This window comes from Aphelocoma coerulescens, chromosome 9 (genome assembly GCF_041296385.1).
Source record: "Aphelocoma coerulescens isolate FSJ_1873_10779 chromosome 9, UR_Acoe_1.0, whole genome shotgun sequence".
Taxonomy (NCBI): Eukaryota; Metazoa; Chordata; class Aves; order Passeriformes; family Corvidae; genus Aphelocoma; species Aphelocoma coerulescens.
Window position 1 is genome coordinate 14,458,475 of NC_091023.1, and position 22,367 is coordinate 14,480,841.

Here is a 22,367-nt window from a genome sequence, read left to right on the forward strand (position 1 = left end):
GGTGCACAGGACAGCTGCCCACAGAACTCAGCAGATCACTGTAATAATTGTAATAAGTGAGCATTTTGAAAGTGCGTCACTCCTGATCCTTTCCTGCTAGCTGAGCCTTGCCATCATTGCTGAGCCCCACCACATCAGGGAATGCAGAGATGCAGCTGCTGGGAGAGGGCTGGGAGGAGAGTGCCTGTGTCCCAGATGCTTCAGGCTTGATTGTGTGCTACCAATGGGGAGATGTTGGGAAAAGGCACAGAAAATTGGGGTCTGTAGTGGAGTCATGGGAGTTGGCCCCAGAGCCACGTGCTCCCAAACCGCAGTTCCCAAGGGGTGCTGCAGTAGCTGAAGGATTTACTTTCTGGCAAAAATGTTTCCATCTTTACAGGGATGGAGGGAGTGTTAATAGCTTCCCTCCCTTCTTCATACCACAAGCATGTGAAAAACATCCATATTCCCTTCCCAGCCTATCTCTGGGCTGCACGTGCTTATGTCAGATCCTGTGATGGGGAGGGAAGAGGCTGGAGTGATCAATTTGTGAGCAATAGGGAGAGCAGTGCCAGCCATTGTTCCTTGCTGGGGTGAGCCTGTTCTGCTGAGAGAGTTGTTTTCATGATGTTTTTCAGGAGCAGGCAGCAGCAGACCTCTGAACAAACCCACCCCAGGTAAACACCGGAGGCTGTGGCCCTGTAGAGGGGTCCACATCTGCTGAGATGAGCTGCTCACCCCATCTGGCTGCCTGTGGGACGTGCCTCTCCTGGCAGGAGAGTGCATTGGCCCCAGCTCTGGTGTGGAGGAGGCATCAGAAAGGGCTGCTGTGAGAGGGACACGGATGCTGCTCAGCAAGTGTCTGGAAGCCCCCTGCGTGCTGCGTCACAGCACAGACCCCTTCCCTGTGGCACTGCTGCCTCTGGGGCCAACGAGGCCCACAGCCCCTGGAGGTAGTGTCACTTCTCATCATTTCCACTGGCTGCCCCTTTGCTACAGTGCCACCATCGATTATTTTTGCATGTCCTAGATCTGTCAGGCCAGGGCTGGCTGCTTCCCCTGCTCCCTATGGAGCAGCAGGGTCTCATCACCCAGTCCTGTGGTGGGTGCTGCCCTCCTCTCTCCCCAGCCAGACCAGCTGTCCCATCCCCAAAGGGTTGGAAGCTGTTGGGGGTCACCTGGTGTTGATGCCAGGGCTGCTCTCCCCCACAACCTCTCCTTGCTCTGCCATAGCTCATTAGAGCTTAGCAGGAAGAAACAAGGACAAAATCTGCCTGCAGCCCTTTCCCCCAGTGTGTGCAGTTAACTGGGATGTGAGCCTAGAAAATTTATTCTCCTGTATCTCTTTTTGGTTTCCCTTTCCATCTCACCTGCTTGTTACTTCACAGCTTCCCATCCTCTCTTTTGTAATTTTTTGCAACTTGAAATCAAACCTTATTTTGTCTGATTAAAAGGTTTCCTGCTGCTCTTCCTTCAGCTCCAAAAAGTGTTTTCACACTCCTCCCCCAGCAGCAGTATATATTAAATACAAGGCAAACAGCATTTCCAGCTCCGTCCTGAAAGCTATTGCGTGCTTAACAATGTCGCTACCTTGGAGTCCAGTTAAGAGCCAAGGTGTTGAGTACTGCTAAATATTAGTCCCTCAGACCTTGATGAATTACAAGGGGACACTTGGATGCACAGGAAAAATTAATTTCCTGGAACAAAACACATCTGTCTCCTGCTGAGTCTTCCCCTTCCCTCAGGAGATGGCTGCAGGGTGTGGAGCAAGGTGATCAAAGTGATGCTGCTGTCAATACCTGGGAACATTGCTGCTGCTCCAGACCCCTGAGCTCACCCAGGTGCCTGCCCTGCATGGGTGGTAGCAATGATTTGTCATCTGTCTCTGGCAGACAGCCTAATTTTTTAATTAGCTGATAGGCTGATAAACTGATGTGCTGCAGCCACTGCTCTGCTCTGTTGGGTGCCTAATCAGTGCTGCAGAAACCTGGTTAGCATCCAGGTCTCTGGGGCACATCGCCTCCTGCACTGCCTTGGAGCTCTGTGTGCAGAGAGGGCGGCTGTTTAATGGGCAGGCAGCTGCTGGGCTGTCCCAAGGAGCCAAGGGGACCCTTGGCTGCTTGGCAGATGTGAGGATCTGTGTTGAAGTACACAGCTCGAAGGTAAGCTGTACTGCACCTTGGCAAGCTCGGCTGGGCCAGGGCTTTGTAGCATCATCTTCTTTTGGGAGAGTGGGCTCTGGAGCAGCTCCATGTCCTGGGAAGGGGGACTGCAGCCCCCCCAGTAGCCAGCACACTGACAGCAACCTCTGAGGACCATGTCATGCTTGCACACGTGCACGTGTGCCCCTGCCTTGGCTGCTTCCTCTGGGCAAGGCTCTCCAGTGCTGCCAAGGTTGGCTGGGCAGGCAGCAGTGACTGATCCTGGGCACAGAGGGGAGGCTGTGTGTGGAGAAAACAAGGGCTGGCCAGGGGAGCACACAGCCAGAGAGGAAGCTGCTCACAGCCCTGCTGACAGCAGCAGGGAGAGTGGCCAGGGGCAGCTGCCAGTGCAGGGGGGCGAGCCAAACCCAGGGAGCCTGTAATGAAGGGCAGGAGAACCCAGCTTGTTTGTGTAAATAAACTGTGTGCCTCCACACTGGGCTTGTTGAGGTGCTGGCATCCCTGCCTGGCACTGCAGCTGTTCTCGTGCCCTGCTCCCTGTGCAGCTGAGGCTTGCGGGGACAGCTGGCTACTGCTGCTGGGCAGCACCCTCTGAATTGCACAGGGACCTCTGGAGCCTGTCACCCACTCTGCATCCATGCCTGGCCATGGTGCTGGCTGTGGGAGTGGAGTTTTTCTTGGCCACACGTCTCTCTGAGCCAGTGAGGGCGGAGGATCCTGGTTTCACAGCCAGAACGGGCAGCTTTGTGGATCCACGTGTTGCTGCTGCAGGCACACTGCCTGCTGGAGCTGGCGGCTGCTGCCCTTCTCCAGGAGGTTTATTACCCAGGTCAGCCATCTAAAAGTCACTGCAGGTCCTGCACAGGTCCTTCTTTCCTTGGGATCTTGTCCTGTCATTATGGGGACAGCTAAAAAACCTGACTGAAACAAGCATTGCTCAAAGCGATTCAGAGGTGGAGGGGAAGCTGTCCAGGTGTGCCTGGCGTTTGTAGACCAGCAGACCTGAGATCCCCACCCCTTCTGACTCCAACTCAGAGAGCTTTGGTTGCTTGGCTCTCTTCCTTCTGGTGGTCCAAGTCAAGTGACAAAATGTACAGCCATCCCCTGGCCTTCCCCACACCCTACTGCAGCCCCACAGCACCCAGAGCTGCAGCCAGCAGGGGACACTCCCGTCACTTGGCTGCACTGTGTCACCCATGCTGGCTGCAGCTGCTGCTGGCCCTGCAGAAGGGTCTCTGAACTGCTCTGCCTCGAGCAGCTCTCTGTCCCAGCCCTTGCCAGGCCATCACCCAGCCACTGCCCATGCTGCCTCCTGAAGGATGGAGCAGGGTCTTGTCTCCTTGTGTTGCAGGGCTGGCAGGTGCTGGCTCCATGGAAGAAAGCAAAGTGGTGTGCCTGGGTCACACAGCTGGGTCAGCAGTCCCAGCAGTGCCCCTGTTGATGTCATCTCTTAAGGTGTCTCTGACCCCAAAAGTCATTTCTGGGATGCAGAGGAGGTGTGGGGAGGTCAAGGTGCTCCCACCTGATCTGTGCTAAGTGCCAGGTTAACAGCTGGACTCAATGATCTTAAAGGTCTTTTCCAACCTAAACAATTCCATGATTCTATGTTGGAGGAGTCTCTCCTCATTGGCATGGAGCATCAGAATGCTTTAGTCCTTAAAAACAGGTTTGTTGAGACAGGTGGAGATGTCAGTGCAGGGAATGGTGGGAGCAGAGCCAAATTACCACCAGCCTTGGTGAGAGGTGTTTGCCTCGGGAGCGTGTGTGAGATTCAGGCACAGTGCAGCCTGGTGGGGTGGTGTCCTGTTCCCTCCTGCTATCCCACAGTTGCCTGCAGCATCTCCTCTGCCAGACCAGCTGCAGGCAGGATTTTTAACTCTGAGGGGGCTGAGCTTGTGCCAACATGAGCCTGTCAGTGGGCTGGAGAGTTATAGCACTTAGAGTAGGTTTTGATTCTTGCTTCTACTCTACATCTATTAAATCACTGCTCAATTATCAATTATTTAGACTGCAATGTTTGCTGGACAGCTTCTGCCCTTTGTACTGTGATTGCATTTCACTATTAAGTTCCTGGACACAAATCTTTTCCCCTCTCCACTGCCAGTGGTGGCATGCTGATGCCTAGGATGGTGTGGTTTGTATGGAAGTGGAGGGTTTGGATCCAAGGCCAGCACTCAGACCCCAGCCCTGCTTCTGCTCTCTGTGCTCAGCTTTGCCAGGGAAGCGACCCTTGTACAGAAAAAGTTGTTGGGATGAGCATAAATTACTTTGGCTGCAGAACAGCCTGTGCTGCTCTCTGCAGGCTCCTGCTTCTTTGCACCTCCTCTTCACCTGACCCTCCACCCATTGTCTTGTAGTTATAAACCCACTATTTACATTTCTTAGAGTCCATCCTCTTGACTCAGCTTAGGGGAAAGTAGTCCTATTCTGTGGGCAGGTTCAAGGCTGCCCATCCATAGGCTTCTTTGAACGAGGCAGCAGGTTCTAAAGGGCTGGAGGGGTAATAGCTGCTGCTGATTGCTTGCTGCGTGACATCCCCAGAGCTCTGGCTACCTCTGCCAAAGCAGCTCTCCTCCTCCCTGTGCCCCCTGCTGCCATTCATGATCCTGCCTGGCATTTCTGGGAAGAGCAATTTCATAGAATCATAAAATGGTTTGGGTTGGAAGGGACCCTAAAGTTCATCTGTGTCCATCCCCCCTGCTATGGACAGGTATGTCACCTGGTGGATCAGGTTGCTCATCTAGATCATATTTACTCCTAAGTGCCACTCCAGTGGTGGGGTGGCCTGGCTCGCTGCATGCCTGCTCTATCCCTGCTGTGTCATAGGGCAGTTTTTGGGGTCCATGCTTCCTGGGAAGGGCCATCAGACTTGGAGAAGCTGCCTCCTGCCAGAGGGGCTCCTGGGTGCCTTTCAGAGCATCCAGACAACCTGTCATGTCCCTCAGCACACAGACAGGGTGCCTGTCTGTGTGCTGTCATAGCCCCACTGGGTCCTGGCAGAGGATGTGGGGCAGCAGGGCATAGGGATATGACCTCTGCCTGCCTGTGCCCCCTCACTGGATGAGGCTGTAGGATGAGGCATCTCTGAAGCTGGCCTTTCTCCTCTGGACAGAGCTGGGGGGAGGTTTTGAGCTGAGCCTGGAGCAAAGCCCTGCTGTGGCTGCTGATACAAGGCTGCAGTAAAACATTATGAGCTTTAAATGAGGCCAGCCTGTGCTGGAAAGCTGTCACTGCTAATGGAGACCATCTCTGCTTTGATTGGCACAGCTCCCCTTTCCATGCCATGGCTGGAAGAGCTGGAGCTGAACAGAGTGGAGGGTTCTACACGGTATGGCAAAGTTAGGAAACTCACTGCTGAGCGGAACACTCAGCCTTTTCCCACATTTCCAGCTGGATCCCTGTGAGTGGCTTTTGCCAAAGAGAGCACGCGATTCCTCCACCCCCACATGGCAGCCAGGACAAAGCGCTTGGTAGAAGGGCGAAAGAGCATGATACATCATAAATATTAGTGCCTGGCCCCTTGCCAGTCCCAGGCAGAGAAATCGTCTCAGCCATTAATCTGTGCGTGCAAGCTGCATCTGGAAAAGTGATGCTTAATGTCACCCATGCTCACTTATGTCTGAGTGTTGCAGTTCATGCTTGCTTTAACAAATAATTTTTAAAATTTTGAAAAATTAAAACAAAGAAAAAGTACTTGGTGCTTTCTGGGTCTAATTTCTTCTTAGTGTTTCCCTGGCGAAACACAAGGCACAGCATGGGACGAGTGTGCAGGGGTGAACCAAACATGAGAAGTGTCTATGAGGGGCAGGATGGAGAACCCAGCGTGTTTGTGAAAATAAACCATGTGTCTTCATGCTGGGCTTCTTGTGGCGCTGGCATCCCTGCCTGGCATTGCAGCTGTGCTCGTGCCCTGCTCCCTGCTCAGCCAAGGCTTCTGGGGACAGCTGGCTGGGCAGCACCCTCTGGGTTGCACAGGGACCCTCCAGAGCCTTTCACCCACTGAGGTGCTGGGGCGGGCAGGGTTGGGATTGGAGCTTCCTCCAAGCTCAGCTTTCTTTCTCTGCTGTGATGAATTGCAGTTGGCGTTCAGCTGTAATTTTAGAGAACAATCAGATGACGTGCCTCACAGTTGATTTAATTGAAACCTGATGAGGCATCATATGGCTGCTGTGCACCAGGGCGAGTTGTGCTGGGATGCCCCTGGGAATCCCATCCCCCCTTCCCAGCCTCAGCAGTACCTTGTAGGGCTCAGGTTCCCCGCATTTCTCTGGAGCTGAGCTTGTGCTGGAAGTCCAAGGTCTTCTTGCCCTGGAGTTTTGTGACCAGTCTGGTTATTCTCAAGTACAGTAGCGTTTAGGATTTGGGGGTTTGCTGCACTGTAGTTTGGGCCGCTGGGGAGGATTGGTGCATTTGGGATACATATCTTGTTCCTCATTGCAGAAATCCACTGCTCTGCTGATTCATATGCTTGGCCATTTCTGAGGCAGTTCAGAAGGCTGGGGGAAATAGCTTTCAGGTCAAGACCTGCTTTAGCCTGTGGTGAATTACTGTGCCTGGGTTTTAAATCTTTGCAAACAGAGGATTATGGTGATGGTAAATACTCGGTAGGCCTGAGGATTGCCGTACTGAGGGCTGAAGGGAGCATGGCCTTTCCCTTTAGCAGATAAAACATGATGGATGTTAAAAAAATAAACTGAGATACAACCCAAGTTGTAGCTTAGATACTATTTCTCCTTGATTTATATTTCTGCTCGGGTGCTTCACAGTGTAAGCAGTATATTTCTTGCTTAACCTCACAGGGCCTTTTTGTTCTTAAATGAGGACGAAGTGGTATGTATGACCAATTGCCAAGAGCCCCAGATTAGTGCAAGATCTGCAAAACATTCAGAGCTGCTGTACAGCCCAGCATCTGCTTAAAACACAAACACCAAGCGTTTGAAAATGCAAAGCTGCACTCCTGTGCTGGGGGATACCTGCTGGTGCCTGGCTGCTCTCAGTGCCTCTGGGTCTCTAGTTCCAATGGTGGTTTTGGGGGCTGAAAACGGAACAATTGCCTCCTGCTCTCAGCAGCCAGGAGTAGCCAGCAGCCTGTCCCAAGCACGACAGGGTGAGGGGATGAAGAACTATGATGGTGGGAAGGTTGGAGTCTGGGCACTGCCCCAGCAACACCAGTGTGATGGGAAGCCCTGCCCATAGGCACAGCAGACGCAGGCAGCAGAAGGTGAGGGCAGGCAGGGCTTGTCCTCCTGCCTGCAGGTACGGGGCAAGAGGAATGATGAGGGCTTGATTTGCTAATTGCTCTGGAAGTGGTGGTGACAGGCAGGTCTAGCCTGCAGGGAACTGTAAGGGCATCTGTGCATGATGAGTGGGACCAAAACGGGTTGACACAGCCTTACAATCCAATTAGTGCTGAGTGCTAAGCAACCTGGCCAATTTGCTCTTGGCTTTTATAACACATATAAATAGCAGGGGCGTTATGTAACGCCCTGGGGATGGCTCCACTCACAGTCCCTGAGAAGGACTGAGCTGTGCTAGTCAGAAAATGGCCATGGCTTTGCCTGTGGCTGGGGGATCCCATCTGATGGTCTGATCTCTTGTAGTGTTTGCACTTGCTGCATTGCACTTGGCCTGCTGCACTCCATGCAGCATCCCCAGATCCGCCTGGGACGAGCAGTCTTGACAAGGCACATCTGCACACTCTCCCAAGCAGCATCTCCATCTTTTGATCCTGTGTGCTGCAGAGGAGACTGGGACAAATTTGGGGCAGGGGCCTGACCCTGTTAACGAGCTCAGGCCCAGCCTTGAGAATGATGTCCTCCAGCCTCTCCCTGTTCTTGATGTCTCGCTGCAAGTGGAAGATGCTTCCATGTCTTCACAACCCCCCTTGCCTCTGAGAGGGTACCACCAGCAATATTAAAGTCTTCTAGGCTGCTGCAGATCACCAGCAGTTCTGTGCAGGCAGAGGGCTGTAATCTGTGTAATCTCTTCCTCAGGGAAGCCCATGGCAAGTCGCTGGGAGCTAATGGGTTTGTGCATGTGATACTGGAGGTGTCATGTGGTAGACTGATGTTGTCTGTGATGGAAATTGCTTTGGTATATTGGGCCAGGGATGGATGCTCTCTGGGCTGGAGATGGAAAATGCTCATGAAGTTGGTAGCAGAAGGTAAACATGGGGGTTTGTGTGGCTGGCACTGCAGAAGTGCTTCTGGAAAGGGAGAGAGGCTGGTTTGAAACTACCTGTTGCTTTTGTCAGTTATATGGAAAAACAGTTTTCTGGAATGAAGGAGTGAGTGGATAGAAGGAGGGAGTAACCAGAAATTATTTCTGAAGTCAACACACAGTGGTAAATACTTCATGGTGGTTGAAGTTTGTTTGCTTCATGCAGAGGCTGCAGCTGAATTGTGTTTGCTCTGAGCTGGTCGAGTCTTGCCCATGGAGCCGACTGCACCAAATCCTCACTGGGTGCAGTTCCTCCAGTAGCTGCTGGTGATCACTGGTTACAGTTTTGTCTTATATTGCTGACTTTCCCTCTTTGTGCTTTCAGAAATAACACGGATCATCCAGGTAGACTTGGACTTGAAGTACAAGACCAACATCCGAGACCTGTTTGATGAGTTTGACAACTTCCCGGAGGGAGCAGTTGTTGGGATTGCCAGGGAAATGCAACCAGTGTACAGGTACAGCCCCCTCCCTGTGGGGAGCAGGGAGTGAGCAGTGGGTGGCTGGTGTCTTCTCTTCAATTCAGGTTGCTCTTCAGAAAAAAACCTAGGGAGCAGTGGTTTAAGCAGTGGGAACCTGCTTTAATCCCTGCTGGGGGACTTAATCTGTAAGTTGGTATGAGCAAAGCGTACAGTGCCGCTGTGGTTTGTTTGCTTGTTCACAAGGCTTCCAGAGCCAAATTCCTGATCATCAGTGCCTGGACTCTAGTACATCTAGAGGCATGTTTGCCTGTCCATGCCTGCTGAGGTGTTGCAATTGCATTCTGGAGCTTCAGTTTGTGTGTTGGGGCTCGGAAGTTTTGGATGAGAGTATTGCAGAGACTAGGGGTTGAGTTTGGGCAACAGTGAGGTTCTGGGTCCCTGGGGTCTCAGTGCACCTTCTGCTTCCCTCAGGGAAGCAACTCTTGAATGGGCAACTCTTGGTGACCTGGTCTTGCAAGCGTGAGGGTGACTTCATGGTCCCTTGCTCTTCAGATCCTTAGTCCACCAGCCACTGCCAGCTGTGCTGGAAACCACTCACCCAGGGGTGGCCCAGTCCTTCCTGCTCATGGATCACTGCTGGGATTCAGGGACACGGATATTTCCAGGTGGTTAGAGAAATTGATTTAGTTTAGCCTCTGTTGTTCCAAGGATGGATCTCAGGTTTTCTTTTAATCCAGGGTAAATCAGATAATCATCCCAGGATGCCTTAATGGATCTCAGCAGAGCTGAGTTTGAGCATCTGAGATGGCTTGGTTAGATTTGCTAATCCTAAAGGAAAACTTCTCGGACAAAGATAAAAAGGAGCAGGAGGTCTGTATGTCTTTTCCTTCCCTACTGGAAGCCTTCTTCCCTATTGAACCTCCTAAGACATGACCAGCAGCATGCTTGAGCAAAGGCTGAGCTGCAAAAATCTGGACCAGCCATTCTTGCTGCTTGTGCATCCAGATGGGAAGAGGGTTGAGACAGAGAGAAGTTCATCGACAGGGGATTGGTGGTTGTTAATCACCACCAATTGCTTCCTGGAAGCCTAAACCACAGAAGAGCATGTGGTTGCTCAAACTACAGAAGTCACCACTATTCCTGAGCTGGAAAAAGACATCTCTCTGTCTGTGGCATAAGTCTTGCCTCTCTCCTGATTTGTACTCTTGGCAGGGAGAGCTGGGACTAGAGGAACACAGATGCTGAGGTCTTGTCTCCATAGGGTAGCACCATGCTCAGAGTGTGGAGGGCTCCTGTATCTGCTTTGTGTGTCCTGACAGGATTTTGGTGCCGAGAATGGTAGATCTGGCCCCAGTTAATCATATTCAATTGTTAGAGCTTAAAGCAGGATGGAGGGAAGAGCTGCAGCCAAGAGCAGCTGTGGGACTGTGGCCTCGGTCAGCCCGGCAGGGCAGGTCCCCTTCGTTAGCGGTGCAGCCTGGAACGGGGTGAATCGAGCGTTTGTTTGCCTGCAGTTAGTGCAGGTTGGAATCACTTTGTTTTTGTCTCTGCAGGGTTCTGCGTTATTTCCATGCACAACTTGGGAGTGGGGATGGTGTTCCGCTGCCTGGATGTGGTTTGTGGGACCAGGCGTGCCTGGAGGGGACTGAATTAAGGTTTGGGGTGCTCTGCTGGAGAGCCTTTCAGCATGGCAGGGGACAAGGCACAGGATCACGGGGCTGAGCACTGAGTACCTGACCCAAGCCATAGCCGTGTTCTCCCCCTCATGCCGCCCGCAGTGGGGACAAACACACCAAGCAATAACAGCCCTCACAGGCTGCATTTTTGGGCTGAACTTTCTGTTGTTGCAGTTTTGACATTCTGGGTCACTTTGGGCTGTGTTGTGCTTTTCTTCTTGTGTTGTTTTGATCTTCATGTGAAAACAAGTTCCTGATCCTTTTTGTCGCCAGATCACCCGTTGTGGGGCGAGCTGTGCAAACTCCAGCCTGCCCTCCTGCCAAGCCCTGCACCCTGCGGGGCTCTCACCTCGCTGCTAAAGGGGTTTCCAGACACAAACATGAGCTGACAAAGCATGGACGTCTTTGTAAAAAAAAATAATCTTTGCTATTTTTATACTTTTAGACAGATAAAAACGTGTTGTAGGTGTGAAATAAGAGGTGTCAGCTCCAGCTGCGTTGTTTGCCATGTGTGCAGGCTTGAAGCATCAGTTGGGAAAATGGTTGTGGGGGTGGAGGAGGATTACAAGGCGATGGTGGGTCTCTCTGTTGCCACTCACATTTTCCTCACCGTTTCACACAGCTCTCTGCTGCCCCAGCTTTGCCCCAAAACATCAGAGGACTTGGGGCAAGTTAGCAGAGCTGTCCTGAGCTTGCTCATGAAGCTGTGGACTCGGTTCCCTGGGGCAGGGTAAGCCAGTGGCCGGGAAGGGTCTGGGTGCCGTCTTTCCTGCTGTGTAGCAATGGGAAGAATGAATGGAGATCAACCCACCATTTGTTCCCACCAGCTGCCCATGGGCTGCCTGGCTGTAGGCTGCACTCTCTGGGCACAGGCTGGGGCTGCAGGAGGCTCAGGCTGCTGCGCTGGTGCACCAAGCAGCGCTGGGCACAGACCTTTACGGGAAATGGAGGAGTAAGAGAACAGCAAATCGGAAACATCCTGGAGCCTGTCTGCATATCCTGAAAGTAGGGGAGACCTCCAGACAGCAAAACAGGATGGCACGGGAGTGTTTCCACTCGCTTGACTCATGCTGAAACAATGCCCGGCCACTGTTTGTCTTGGACAAACACATTTCTCTGAGCAACAGGATCTCCCGGCCCTCCTGCTACGCCAGTGCTGGGATTTAGCTGTTGCACAGTCTGGGGTTGACCTGTCCTTTGGGGCTGCTCAGGGTGAGTTGGAGTGGCCTGTGGAGAGCAGTAGCTCCTGCTGAAGCTGGATATGGATCACCCTGCAGTGTCTGGCAGGGAGTCCTGGATGCCGAGGGGGAGGTGGCAGGAGCCCATGTCACGTGCAGGAAGTGATCTGAGATCCGAGGCCATCGGCGTCAGGTTTCCGTCTCTGCGGCCATTGCGGGGAAAAGAGGCACCCTGTCCATGGGTCAGGCATGTTGTTCTTCCTGTGGCTTTTGGATCAGTCAACACCTCTGTGGATAGGATTGAAGGCAGAGCTTCATCCCACAAGAAGCTGCCCCCATGGTGGGATTGTTGAGGGCACTGGTACAGTGCAACACCTCCTAGATGCTTGTGGGCTTTCCATGGCAGCACTCGATTCCTTCTGCCAGGCTGTTGTTTGAATACTGGCCTGCAGAAGAGCCTCTTCCCAGGCTGACTTATGCCTGCTCATATGTCTGCCTGCACAAGGTTCACACTGTGGCCAAGATCAGGAGCTCTGGCTTCAGTGGGAGTGATTTTGATGGAAAGATTAGACTCTGGATCTGAAGTTTGCATCTTCCAAAAGGCTTTCCATGCAAGGAGGTGCTTCTGCAGAGTCATAACCATAATTAAAAGTCCTGTTGTCCCCTGCAGCATTTCAGCTGCTCAGTTGTGCTGGCAGTGTCCTGCTCACCAGGCTACATAGACGGAGTGATAATGGTCTGTATAAATATTTATGTTGTGCTGAGCCTTCCATGCCAGATCCTGGCCAAATTGAGAAGTCCAGGCTCTCTGGTGCTCTTGAGACCTGCTAAGAAACATGCAGAGAAGCACTGCAGATTCAGCCTGCATGGGGGTGACCAGATGGGTAGGCAGGTCACTGTCCTTTGAGGGTGTGTGGGTACATGCCCGGCCTGTGGAGCATCTCAGCTGTGCTCCCAGCAGTGTAGCTGTGCCATGGCTGGTGCTGGAAGCACGGCCTGCTTCCCCTCAGCCTCCTGGCCAGCTGATGGAAGCACAGCCTGCTGCTCCTCAGCCTTCTGGCCAGGTGTGAACAGCAGGGCTGCACCTGGGGCATGGCGGGGTCTCCATCAGGGCACGATGATGACATCCTCACACCAATGCAGCCCAGACCTACCCGTGCCTCCCTGCCAGCCTGGCTTGGCTCAGTACTTGTTCCCAAGCACAGGAGCTTAGTGCTGCCAGGTGCCAAAGGGATAAGACTCCTCATTTCAAAGCAGCCCTGTGGCTGAGAGGAACAGAGTGGGGAAATACTGTGGCATTCCCCAAAATGTCCTGAGAGCTCTCAGATTACTAAAGGCAGAGCTTAAACCCTATTCTTAATGCATTTCCTGGTTATAGATCCCTCCGGTCACACTGGTGGCATGTGAGAGGAAGCAGAGCAGTGGTATTGATTGCACAGCTGCTCTTGGCAGCCTCAGCCTGACCCCGGGCCAGTGTGCCACACTGTGCCCCCTGCTCCCATCTCTACAGCCAGCCCAGCCTCTTTGCTGCCTAAGCACTTCGCTGCTAAGCACACTGCTGGCGCTGGCACTGGCACTGCCAGTGGCAGTGGGCTCTGGGTGCCCAGAGTGCCAGCACCACATGGGGCCCTCAGCACTGCCCCCATCATGCTCATCTTAGAGGTCTCCTTGGGGAGGAATGGTCTGCTGGCCACAGGGAGGACCTAACCCACAGGTCCTCAGATGGATGTTTTTACCCCCTCCAGCTAGGAGGAAGATACCTGCAGCAAAGGTGGGCCTCAGGAGAGGTCCCAGAGCATCACAGGTCCGGAAATGCACACAGCTGGGGCTGGAAGGGTGGCTTCTCTCTCAATTTCTGCTGTTGGGTGAGATTTTTACTGCTGTCCCCTGTGGCAAGAAGCTAATTAAAGCTTGAGACATCTTGGGAATCCACAGTGTTGGAAATGATAAAAGTTTCTTCAGTAGGAAAGGATATCTATATCAAAGGGACAGCTACAGACTACAAAGGAGCGACACTTGGGTCCCTGTGTGGCTGCAAGGCCATTCACCTTTGCCTTTGCATAAAACCTAGGGAGAGCTCAAACAGGACATTATTTTGTAGAAAGGAAAAGCTTTGTTTCTGCTTGTGATCATGTGGGAGCTGCTGTAAGTGTGCTGTGTGCTCTGTGGCATGCATTTTGTTTGTTTGAGAGCTGGTAAAATAGCCCAGAGAAGCCCATTAATGAGTGGAAGCAGGACTGTGCAGCTCCGGACGTGGAGCCGCGGCACTTGCCGTGCTGGGTGTTTGCTGGGAGTGCAGCAGCACCGGTGCTAAGTCACTTTGTCAGATGTTTGGAAGAGGAAAGGAATTATCCTGGGCTGGGAGCAGGCTAATGCTAAATCCATAGCCAGGCTGTCAGAGAGTCTGGGCTGAGACAGTACGTTCTGTACCTTCTCTTGGGATCTAAAAAAAACCCCAAAGTACGGCTGACAGCTGCAAGCAAGGAGCAGCTGGCTTCCCTGGCAGAGGCAGGGGTGGTGGTTGTAAGATATAAGAGTGCAGGTGGGCTGCTGCCTGCAATGGAGCTTTCCAGAACTGGAGATAACCATCTCCAACAAGCAGGTCCTCCTGTCTGAGTTTTCCTGGTTTTGTGGACTTTTCATGCAGGCAGGTGGCCCTGATTTGGAGACTATTTTTTTTCCAAGGGCTTTTGCCCTGGGGGAGAAGGGAGCTGGCTTCCACAAAGGGTTCTGTTCCCCAAGCCCCTCAGGAGTAAAGGCAGGAGAATTTGTGCCCTGCCATTTGTACCATTGTGATGTCAATGCTGCCTGCCCACAGTCTGCAAGCTCCAAACCCTGGGCACTTTGGATTTTAAACCATTTCAAGACTTTGACTTGATTTGTAGCAAGTGCTCCTGCTCGACGCATGGAGAAAAAGGTTCTAGGAATTGTTTGGCAGTGGCTGCCAAGAAGCAGCCAAAATTACAGAACAAGCAGAACCTGCAAGGAACTGGCAGCAGAATTAATTTCAGGAATTCAGCTTTACCTCTGATTTAAAAAATTATCCAAGAAGGTAAAGGGTTGTGTTGTTTACAACTGTGAATATCATTAATATGTAAGACCTGTCCAATTTATTTGCACTACGATGCAAACTTGAAATGTCATTTAAAAACAATTAATAAATTGGACAAGATCTGACAACCACAACTGCACACTGATTAGCACAAATATTGTTAATAATATTAAGCAGAAGGGGAGCTTCTGTGAAGGGAGAGCATCTCCCCTGTTCCCAAGAGTCCCATCAGCTGGCAAGTGTGGTCCAGAGCAGGCAGCCTGTGCTTCCAAGGCAGGCAGGAGAACACTGCCAGAGCAGAGTTCATTCACAGTTGTTAATAGAAATCTGCCATTTTGGCAGTAATTAGGCCCACAGTGTTCTAGAGCGTCCCTGTGGATGGGTTGCTCCCCTTCCTGTACGGGTGCTGATAGAGGATGGTCTGACACACACAGGTTGTTGCTCTGCACTGGCACCAGTGCCACCAGGCATTTGATCTATAGAGGGAAGGAAACTGATGTGACCCAAATGTGACCCAAACAGGGATTTATGGTCTCACCTCTATTTGGAGGATGATTTTAGCACTGGCGTGGGGTGTACAAATGTTTGGTGGTGAGGGGGGGCCACCCTTGAAAATCTGTCCCAAAGAAAGGTTTAGCTCACAAGCTGTGTTCACAAGTTGTCATTTGTCATCTATTTAAGTGTTCCCATTTTTGGACTAAGTCCACGCAGAAATGTCATCAGTGAGAATCAATTTGCTGCTCTAAATACAGGCCTTTTAAAAGTTTGGCATGCAGGCTGGGCTGTGGTAGAGACCAGCACTGTACAGACATAATTTGTGCATTACATGAGAAGTTTATTAAGGAATTATTGATGTCCTTATTGAAGAGCTCAGTCTGTTGCTTCATCAGTATTTTCCATGGGAGGGCTGGAGATCCAGCCTGAGCTGGACCTTTACCCTGAACCCATCAGAGAAGGTAAGGTGGTCCTGGTGTGCACACCAACACATCCTGTTCTTTGTCCCAGGATGGAAATTGCAGGTTTTTTGCCCCAGGGTGGTATTTTCTCCGGCAGGGCAAAGAGTACTGCTGTGTTGGTGATGCCACTGCACATCACTGGGTACATGGTGCTCCTGAGAAGCATGGAGCTGGGATTTCCTGGATTACACAAGCTGCTCAGCATCAGCTAAGGTGCTGTGGACTGAGCTGGTACTGAACCTGCTGTCCTGGCTCCTTAAGAGATTTAGCAATTGCACATGGAAAATAAGCAATTAGCAACAAGGGCTGCTTTGTTGCAAAGCCACTGAGCTCACCAGGCTGAGGTCCAGCTGCTGGGGCAGGAGGAGGTAGCTGGGTTGGATGCTGCTCCGGGTGGTTGCCTCCCTTTGTGTGGCAGAAACTTGGAAGGGCCCACCTTCATTGCAGCAGTGCCTTCTGGAGGTGGGAGAAGAGGGAGTAAGGGGAGCTGGCCTTTCCTGAGGCTTAATCTCAATTGAACACAGTGATGGTAAGGGGCTGACAGCTGCCTGCCACTGTGAGAATTAACCAAGAGGAGAAAGATGCAGGGAAGTTCCTTGGCTGTGCTTTACTTCATGCTAAGGATTAAGGGGCCACCATCACCCCCTGAATGGACCATGCCATCATTCCCATCACTCTTCCCACGGCCCACACCCTCTCCTCCAAGCAGGACAGAAGCTGCTGTCAGGGTCTCCCCTTTGCTCTCTCCCACTTCAAGCACATCCCCTGTCCCCATCAGGACACTGCATACTTCCTATTGGGGCTCCTGTCCCATCTACCTCTGACAAGCTCTCTGGGGCCCTGCAGGTCCCAGGCACCACCAGGTGGGCAGCTCAGCCAGGGATTGCTCTGGTGCTCTGTCCTCCTGCCACCCTGGGGGAGTCCTGGCAGCACACAGCGCAGGGAGCAAGGTGTGCTTGTGCCTCATTGCACAGGAGCAGTGGTGTTTGCCAGCTGGGTGCGTGCCTGCATCTGGGGATAACGCCGGCAGCCATCCGTGTCCTGGCTCAGGAACTGAACAACGTATTTGGAGGTACGAGAGCATGCGCTTGGTGTTTCAGTTGGTGTTTGGGCTGGCAGGACTGCTGTCGGACTGGCTCAGAGAGGGATGGCTGGCAGCCCATGCTTCCCTTCTGCTCCAGGAGCCTCATACATGGCTAGATAGGGCTCAGGGTCCCCCAGCCCCTGACCCCTGTGAGAGATGCTTGCTGACAAAATGCATCCTCGAGGTGCTGGCCTGCTGCCACTGTCCATCCTGCTCTCCCAGACAGCTGCCCAAACTCTGGCAGTGCTTGGCAAGAGGTAGCAAATCAGTGAGCTCCAGCAAGGAGTTGACTGTTTCCGGGATGTCTGTTACATCCAGAATCTTGCAGATTCCCTATTTTTGTGGCTTTATCCCATGACTGTTGGCTTTGCTTCCCCTTTGGTGAGGGAGAGGCCATGCAGCTTTCCTCCCTGGGTATTAGGCTCATGCAGTGCATGCTGGCGTTCAGAGACTCTGCATCCTTCCAGGAGCATCCTCTAACCACATCCACCCTGGGTCTGGCCTGGTATCTCCTTTCACTTCATGTCTTTTTGACCTGGCTCCTTGATGCCCCAGATGCCTGTGGGGGGAGGCATTCCTGGAAATATGGACACATGGAGAAGATCCACATCTTCAGCAGCAAGCCTAGTGGCAGCTGCACAGCTGGTGTGGCAGGGTTGCAGCCTCTTGAACATCAGATGGATATAGGCACACAAGCCCAGTCTGCTGCTTGTGGGGCAAATGCTTTGAGCTTGCTGCTGGTCTCCCAGCTGGCAGTAACCCCTGCATCTTGCCGTTCCTGCCAGCTCAGGCACCCTGCTGCTTTACCACGGGTTTCCAGCTCATCCTATGAAGTTGTGCCATAACCCAGAGCTGAAGTAAATGAATGGAAGTTCACGGATTTGGACAAAGTCTTGCTCGACTTGTTTGTCCCTTGCTGCACTCGAAAGCAAGAGAAGGCCCTGCAGTACAGCTGGTGGGTGGAGTGGTCCCTCCTGCCCTGGCAGCTGTCCCCAGCGAGGCGTTTGGAAGGGTGTGATGGCAGCTCTGCGAGCTGGGGCTCGTGACCGCCGGGCTGCGAGGCAGGGGAGGTGCTGCCGCAGCGCCCTGTGCTGGGCCAGCAAGGGAAGTCCTGCTGGAAGCAGGGGATTTTATCTGGGCTGCCTGGGCCTGGCGTTTGAATGCTTGGAAATGCTCTTCTCCAGATGTTTCCTAGCACACGCCGGCTCTGTTTATAAACAGCTCCTCAAAGCAAAGCCTGTCGGGGCTGCGGGCGCTTGCGGCAGGCCCCACACAGCTCCCCTGCACCATGGCACGGGGTCTGGGGCCACAGGTCACCTCTGTCTCCTCCCATCTAGATGGGTTGGAGCAGTTAACAAAAGCCCCAAATGCCTCCTCTTCCTTTCTCCTCCCTTTCTCCCGGCTAGCAGCTTCCTGCCCCGATGCATCCTGGTGGTGCTGGCATCTCCGGGCTGCCTTCCTGCCCAGGCTTTTGCTGCTGGGGGCACAGAGAGGAGATCACACTGTCCTGCCTGCACTGTTCCCAGGGAGATCCCAGCCACTCCAGGGGCTTGGGTCAGGGAGACATTTCCATTGCATACAGCTGGGGTTCAGTTCCTTGATGATTTGTCTGAAGGACACATCCTGACAGCACGCTCATCCAGCCCCTGGAGTTTTCCCCTTTTGTTTTGCAGTGGGTGCCAAGCAGCGATGCCGGGCAGGACAGAGTGGAGTGGGTACAGGCTGGGTCAGCTGTTTGGCTGGTTGTTGTGCTTCCCTGGCCCCATCTCCTCTGAAGAGAACAATGCTCTCATACTTGCCACTCCTTCCACTTCTAACTGGGTGGAGGTGCCTTTCAGCCATGCTCTTCTCTGTCCTGGCCCCTACAGGACAGTGCCAAAACCTTTGAAAAAAAAAAGCCAAGAAAAATCTTGTCTAAACAGCTGCTGCCAGTGGCTCTGCCAGAATACCTTTCTCTTGGTTGGCCTGAGCCCAGCAGGGGCAAGGCTGTTGTGCTCAGCTGTGAGCAGGTTCCCAAACCGTCGGCATTGCGGAGCCACCTGCAGCTCATCACATCCTGGATCTCACCTCAGCATCGCTCCCTGGGGATGGCCCTACCCTCCCTGCACACGGCCAGGGGAGGACGGCCCTGTCACGCCAGCGCTGGGAGGAAGGGCTGAACAATTGCTGCTTGTCAGTCTGCCTCCTCTTCCTGTAGAAAAGGGCACATTATCAGCCGTCCGTGAGTCATCCGGGGAACAGCATTGCTGAAAAATTGAGTCATTTGATACAGATTTGCTTTAGCCCCACCACAGCCTGGCAATGCTGAGGGCCTGGGTCCTTGCATTTTTCTTATCCTGGATGCTTGCAGTGGCTGTAATCTTGTCCCTTAGCTTGGGCAGCATGTGTTTGGAGGTAAGAATGTGAAAGGAATCAGCTTCACTGCTGTGGAGCTGGAAATGTGCTCCCCTCTGTGGCACTGCTCACCCTGTCCCTCCTGGCAGCTTCCAGTGTAACATTCTGGGCAAGGGGGATGGCTTTCTTGGCACTGTTAGGGTGAAGCGAGAGCAGAGGATGCAGGGGTGGGCTTGAGCCACTCCCTGGATCTGAGCACTTCAGGAGGCTGATTGGTACATGGCTGGGGCTTGTCTTTGCAGGTTGAGCTTCCCTTTAGTGCTGAATGGAGAATGCTTTGCCTTCCTTTTCTAAGGAGCAGGCCATCCGTGAGTTGTCTTTGCCTGTCCTCAAGACACAATTGCTCTTTGCAGAGGCAGAGCCCTTTATCCCTTCCCCACCCTTTAGATCCAACCAGCACTGCTGCCCATGAGCTCTGATGAGGCAGCCCATCCTCCACTCCCCTTCCCTGGTAAGCATGGATATGGCTGCGTAAAGACTGAGCCCTCCTTCCATGGGAAACTGGCATTTGGAAAAACCCTTTCCGTTCTGAATCAGGTGAAAGGGAATGGTGTAAGAACCCATAATGAAATGGGAAATATCAGTGCTTTAATGGAAAGTTTTAAGGAAGTGATGCTGCATGATGCTAGCGGTTCTCCAGATCAGGAAATAAAAAAGATATCCACAGATGACATCATTAATCAATCCACGTTTTCTGCTGGGATAATTCTGCTGGTGGCTGTTGAATCCTGGCTGCCACCTTGAGCAGTCTCGCTGTGCTGGGGATCCAGAGCACAGGCCAGAAGGATGGATTTGATAGTCTGATCTCTGTACAAGCTGTAGGAGTCCCTGAGCAAGTGCCTGTGGGAGCTCAACATGGCTTTTTAGAAGAAAAATTTAAATGTTTGCAGTGGAGGAGTACCCACCTTGCCTCTGGAGCTGTTACAGGGGCAAATGTCCTTGCATCTTCTTACATCTGACGGAGTCCAGCTTCACCTTCCAAGTGTGGGACCACTTTAAACATTTGGGTGCTAAATCTATCAACAAGTTCTCATTGCCTTGAGCTGCACGGAGACTTTGGATGGTGTCTGACAGGTTCGAAGAGAAACCAGTGGCAGGCTTGGCTTATTCTTCCTAACACTGTTTCTCCTTGACATCTTGACAGTAAGGTGTAAAAAACCACTTCTGTAACCTTACCTGAAGTGTGAGGGCTGGAAGGAGACAGCAGTGCTGGCAGCCTTGGGCTGTCAGATGGTGGTGGGGGTCACAGGTCCATCCTGCCCTCCTCTGAACAGCAGGCTCAGACAGCTCTCAAGGTGCTCAGCTTTGCAGCAGAGGATGCTGTTTGAGGGAAGAAGACTTTCAGACTGAATGGGAGCAATTCTGGAGGCAGAGCCAGCTACCTGGGGAATAGCGTGGGATTAATTCAATTCCTGCAAGTGGGAGCAGCCAGTGTATGTATGGTGAGGTGTATTCTCTGATCTAGGACTGAGAAAGGAGCCAAAGAAATTTCTGGGCTGCTTGCTTAGGTAATCAAAATTAGGACACTTCTGGTGGTTCGCCCAAGGCACTGGGGATGTGGTTTTGTCTCCCTGCACAGCCGTGTGAGCAGTCACACGATCCTGTGTCCACTTGGCTCCCTAGAATGATGCTGGTAGAAACAGAAGGGGCTTTAGGAGATGGTAAGCAGAGTGGTTTGAAGTCTGGGCAATATCCTGTGTAGAGGGATGGAGAGAAAGGCAGCCTGTGAAACACTGGCTTCTCGGAGAAGCTGGGTGCCTCCAGATGGAAGACAAGCACTGTGAGATCCCTTGGGTGGGTGGTAGGTCCTGTGCTGTGATCCAGACCTGCCCAGACTTGAGGTGTCTGCTCCTCAGGCTGCACTCCCTGATGTCCCTGTTTCTGCTCTTCCTCTCTTTCCAGGCACACCTTCTGGCAGTATCGCCGTGAGAACCCCCAAACCAAAGTGGGGGAGCCCCCTCCTGATGGGCTGCCGGGCTTCAACAGTGGTGTCCTGCTCCTGAACCTGGAAGCCATGAGGCAATCCAAGCTCTACAACCAGCTGCTGGAGCCCACCATGGTGCAGAAGCTGACGGAAAAGTACCACTTCAAGGGCCACCTTGGGGACCAGGATTTCTTCACTATGGTGGGGATGGAGCACCCAGAGCTTTTCCATGTGCTTGACTGCACATGGAACCGGCAGCTTTGCACATGGTGGAGGGACCATGGATACAGCGACGTGTTTGACCAGTACTTCCAGTGTGAGGGGGAGGTCAAAATTTACCATGGGAACTGCAACACCCCAATCCCTGAAGACTAAGGCACCCACTAGCCCCAGGAGCAGCTCTGACTGCAGCAAGACCTGCAAAGCCATAGTGGCTGTGCTAACAGTCCCTCAGGAGGAGTGACCAGCTCTGATCCAGCACATCCCGGGGGATCTAGGGATCCCAAGAGCATTCAGTATCCCACTGCCTGTAGCCTCACCCTCCAAGAGGAAGGGCAGTTCAGTTGTTGGAACGGGACATCCAGAGCCACTTTGTCCAGGGCTCAGCTCCTGGCTCTGAAGTCCATGTTGCCCATCTGTGCCTCAGCTGCTGGGGCATGGGGACAGCCGAGGGACCATCAGAGACTGCTGCTTTTGCACTTGTCAGGGTCCAGCTCCCTGGGTGCTGTGCAGCTTTGCCTTGTCTGATGGTCAGCAGGAGTCCCCAGCAGGCAGTTGGTTTCCTTTGTCATTCCTCGGTGGCCCATTTCTGCACCTCATGCAGAGCATTGGTCTGGTCCCTTCAGAGGGCAGACACTGTCCTCAGGTCATCTTCCTTTTGAAGCATTCCAGAAAGGCGAGAAGGCTTTAAAGACTGAAAAGCTGCTTTAAATTGGGTTACTTACAAACAAAAATTGAATGCTAGATGAGCTTTAAAGCCTTTCATTGGTTCTTCTTAGCAATAAAAGCTTTACTGCCCTGTGTTGTCCTAGAAGTGTTCAGTGAGTGTGTAGCAATAGGTTCATTTTTCTGGCTTTGCCTTTAACCTTTCATACGAGAATAAAGCTGCAGATGTCAGACACGCTCGACTGTTTTTATGTGGCACAACTGAAGTCCTGTGCAATAGGAGGTTTCCTGCTCTTATCATGATTAAAAAGTAGCTGATGTGTATCTGCTGGGCAGTTGAATGTGGTGCCCCACATAGCTTATCCCACATCTGTCCCATGTGAGTGATGCAAATAAACTAGGTGGATTTTAAAGATCATCACCACTGTCGCCAGGG

At 52.5% G+C, this 22,367-nt stretch overlaps 1 protein-coding gene across 2 annotated transcripts in view; it reads left to right on the forward strand.

Annotated features, from left to right (window-relative positions):
• Nucleotides 1-22,166, forward strand: part of XXYLT1 (xyloside xylosyltransferase 1) — a 33,648-nt gene extending 11,482 nt beyond the window's left edge. For both annotated transcript variants that reach the window (XM_069024052.1, XM_069024053.1), the window contains exons 3-4: nt 8,686-8,818; nt 21,025-22,166. In XM_069024052.1, the coding sequence (XP_068880153.1) occupies nt 8,686-8,818; nt 21,025-21,421 (530 nt within the window). In that variant the 3' untranslated portion in view covers nt 21,422-22,166. The remainder of the gene's footprint in view (nt 1-8,685; nt 8,819-21,024) is intronic.
• The last annotated feature ends 201 nt before the right edge of the window (nt 22,167-22,367 follow it).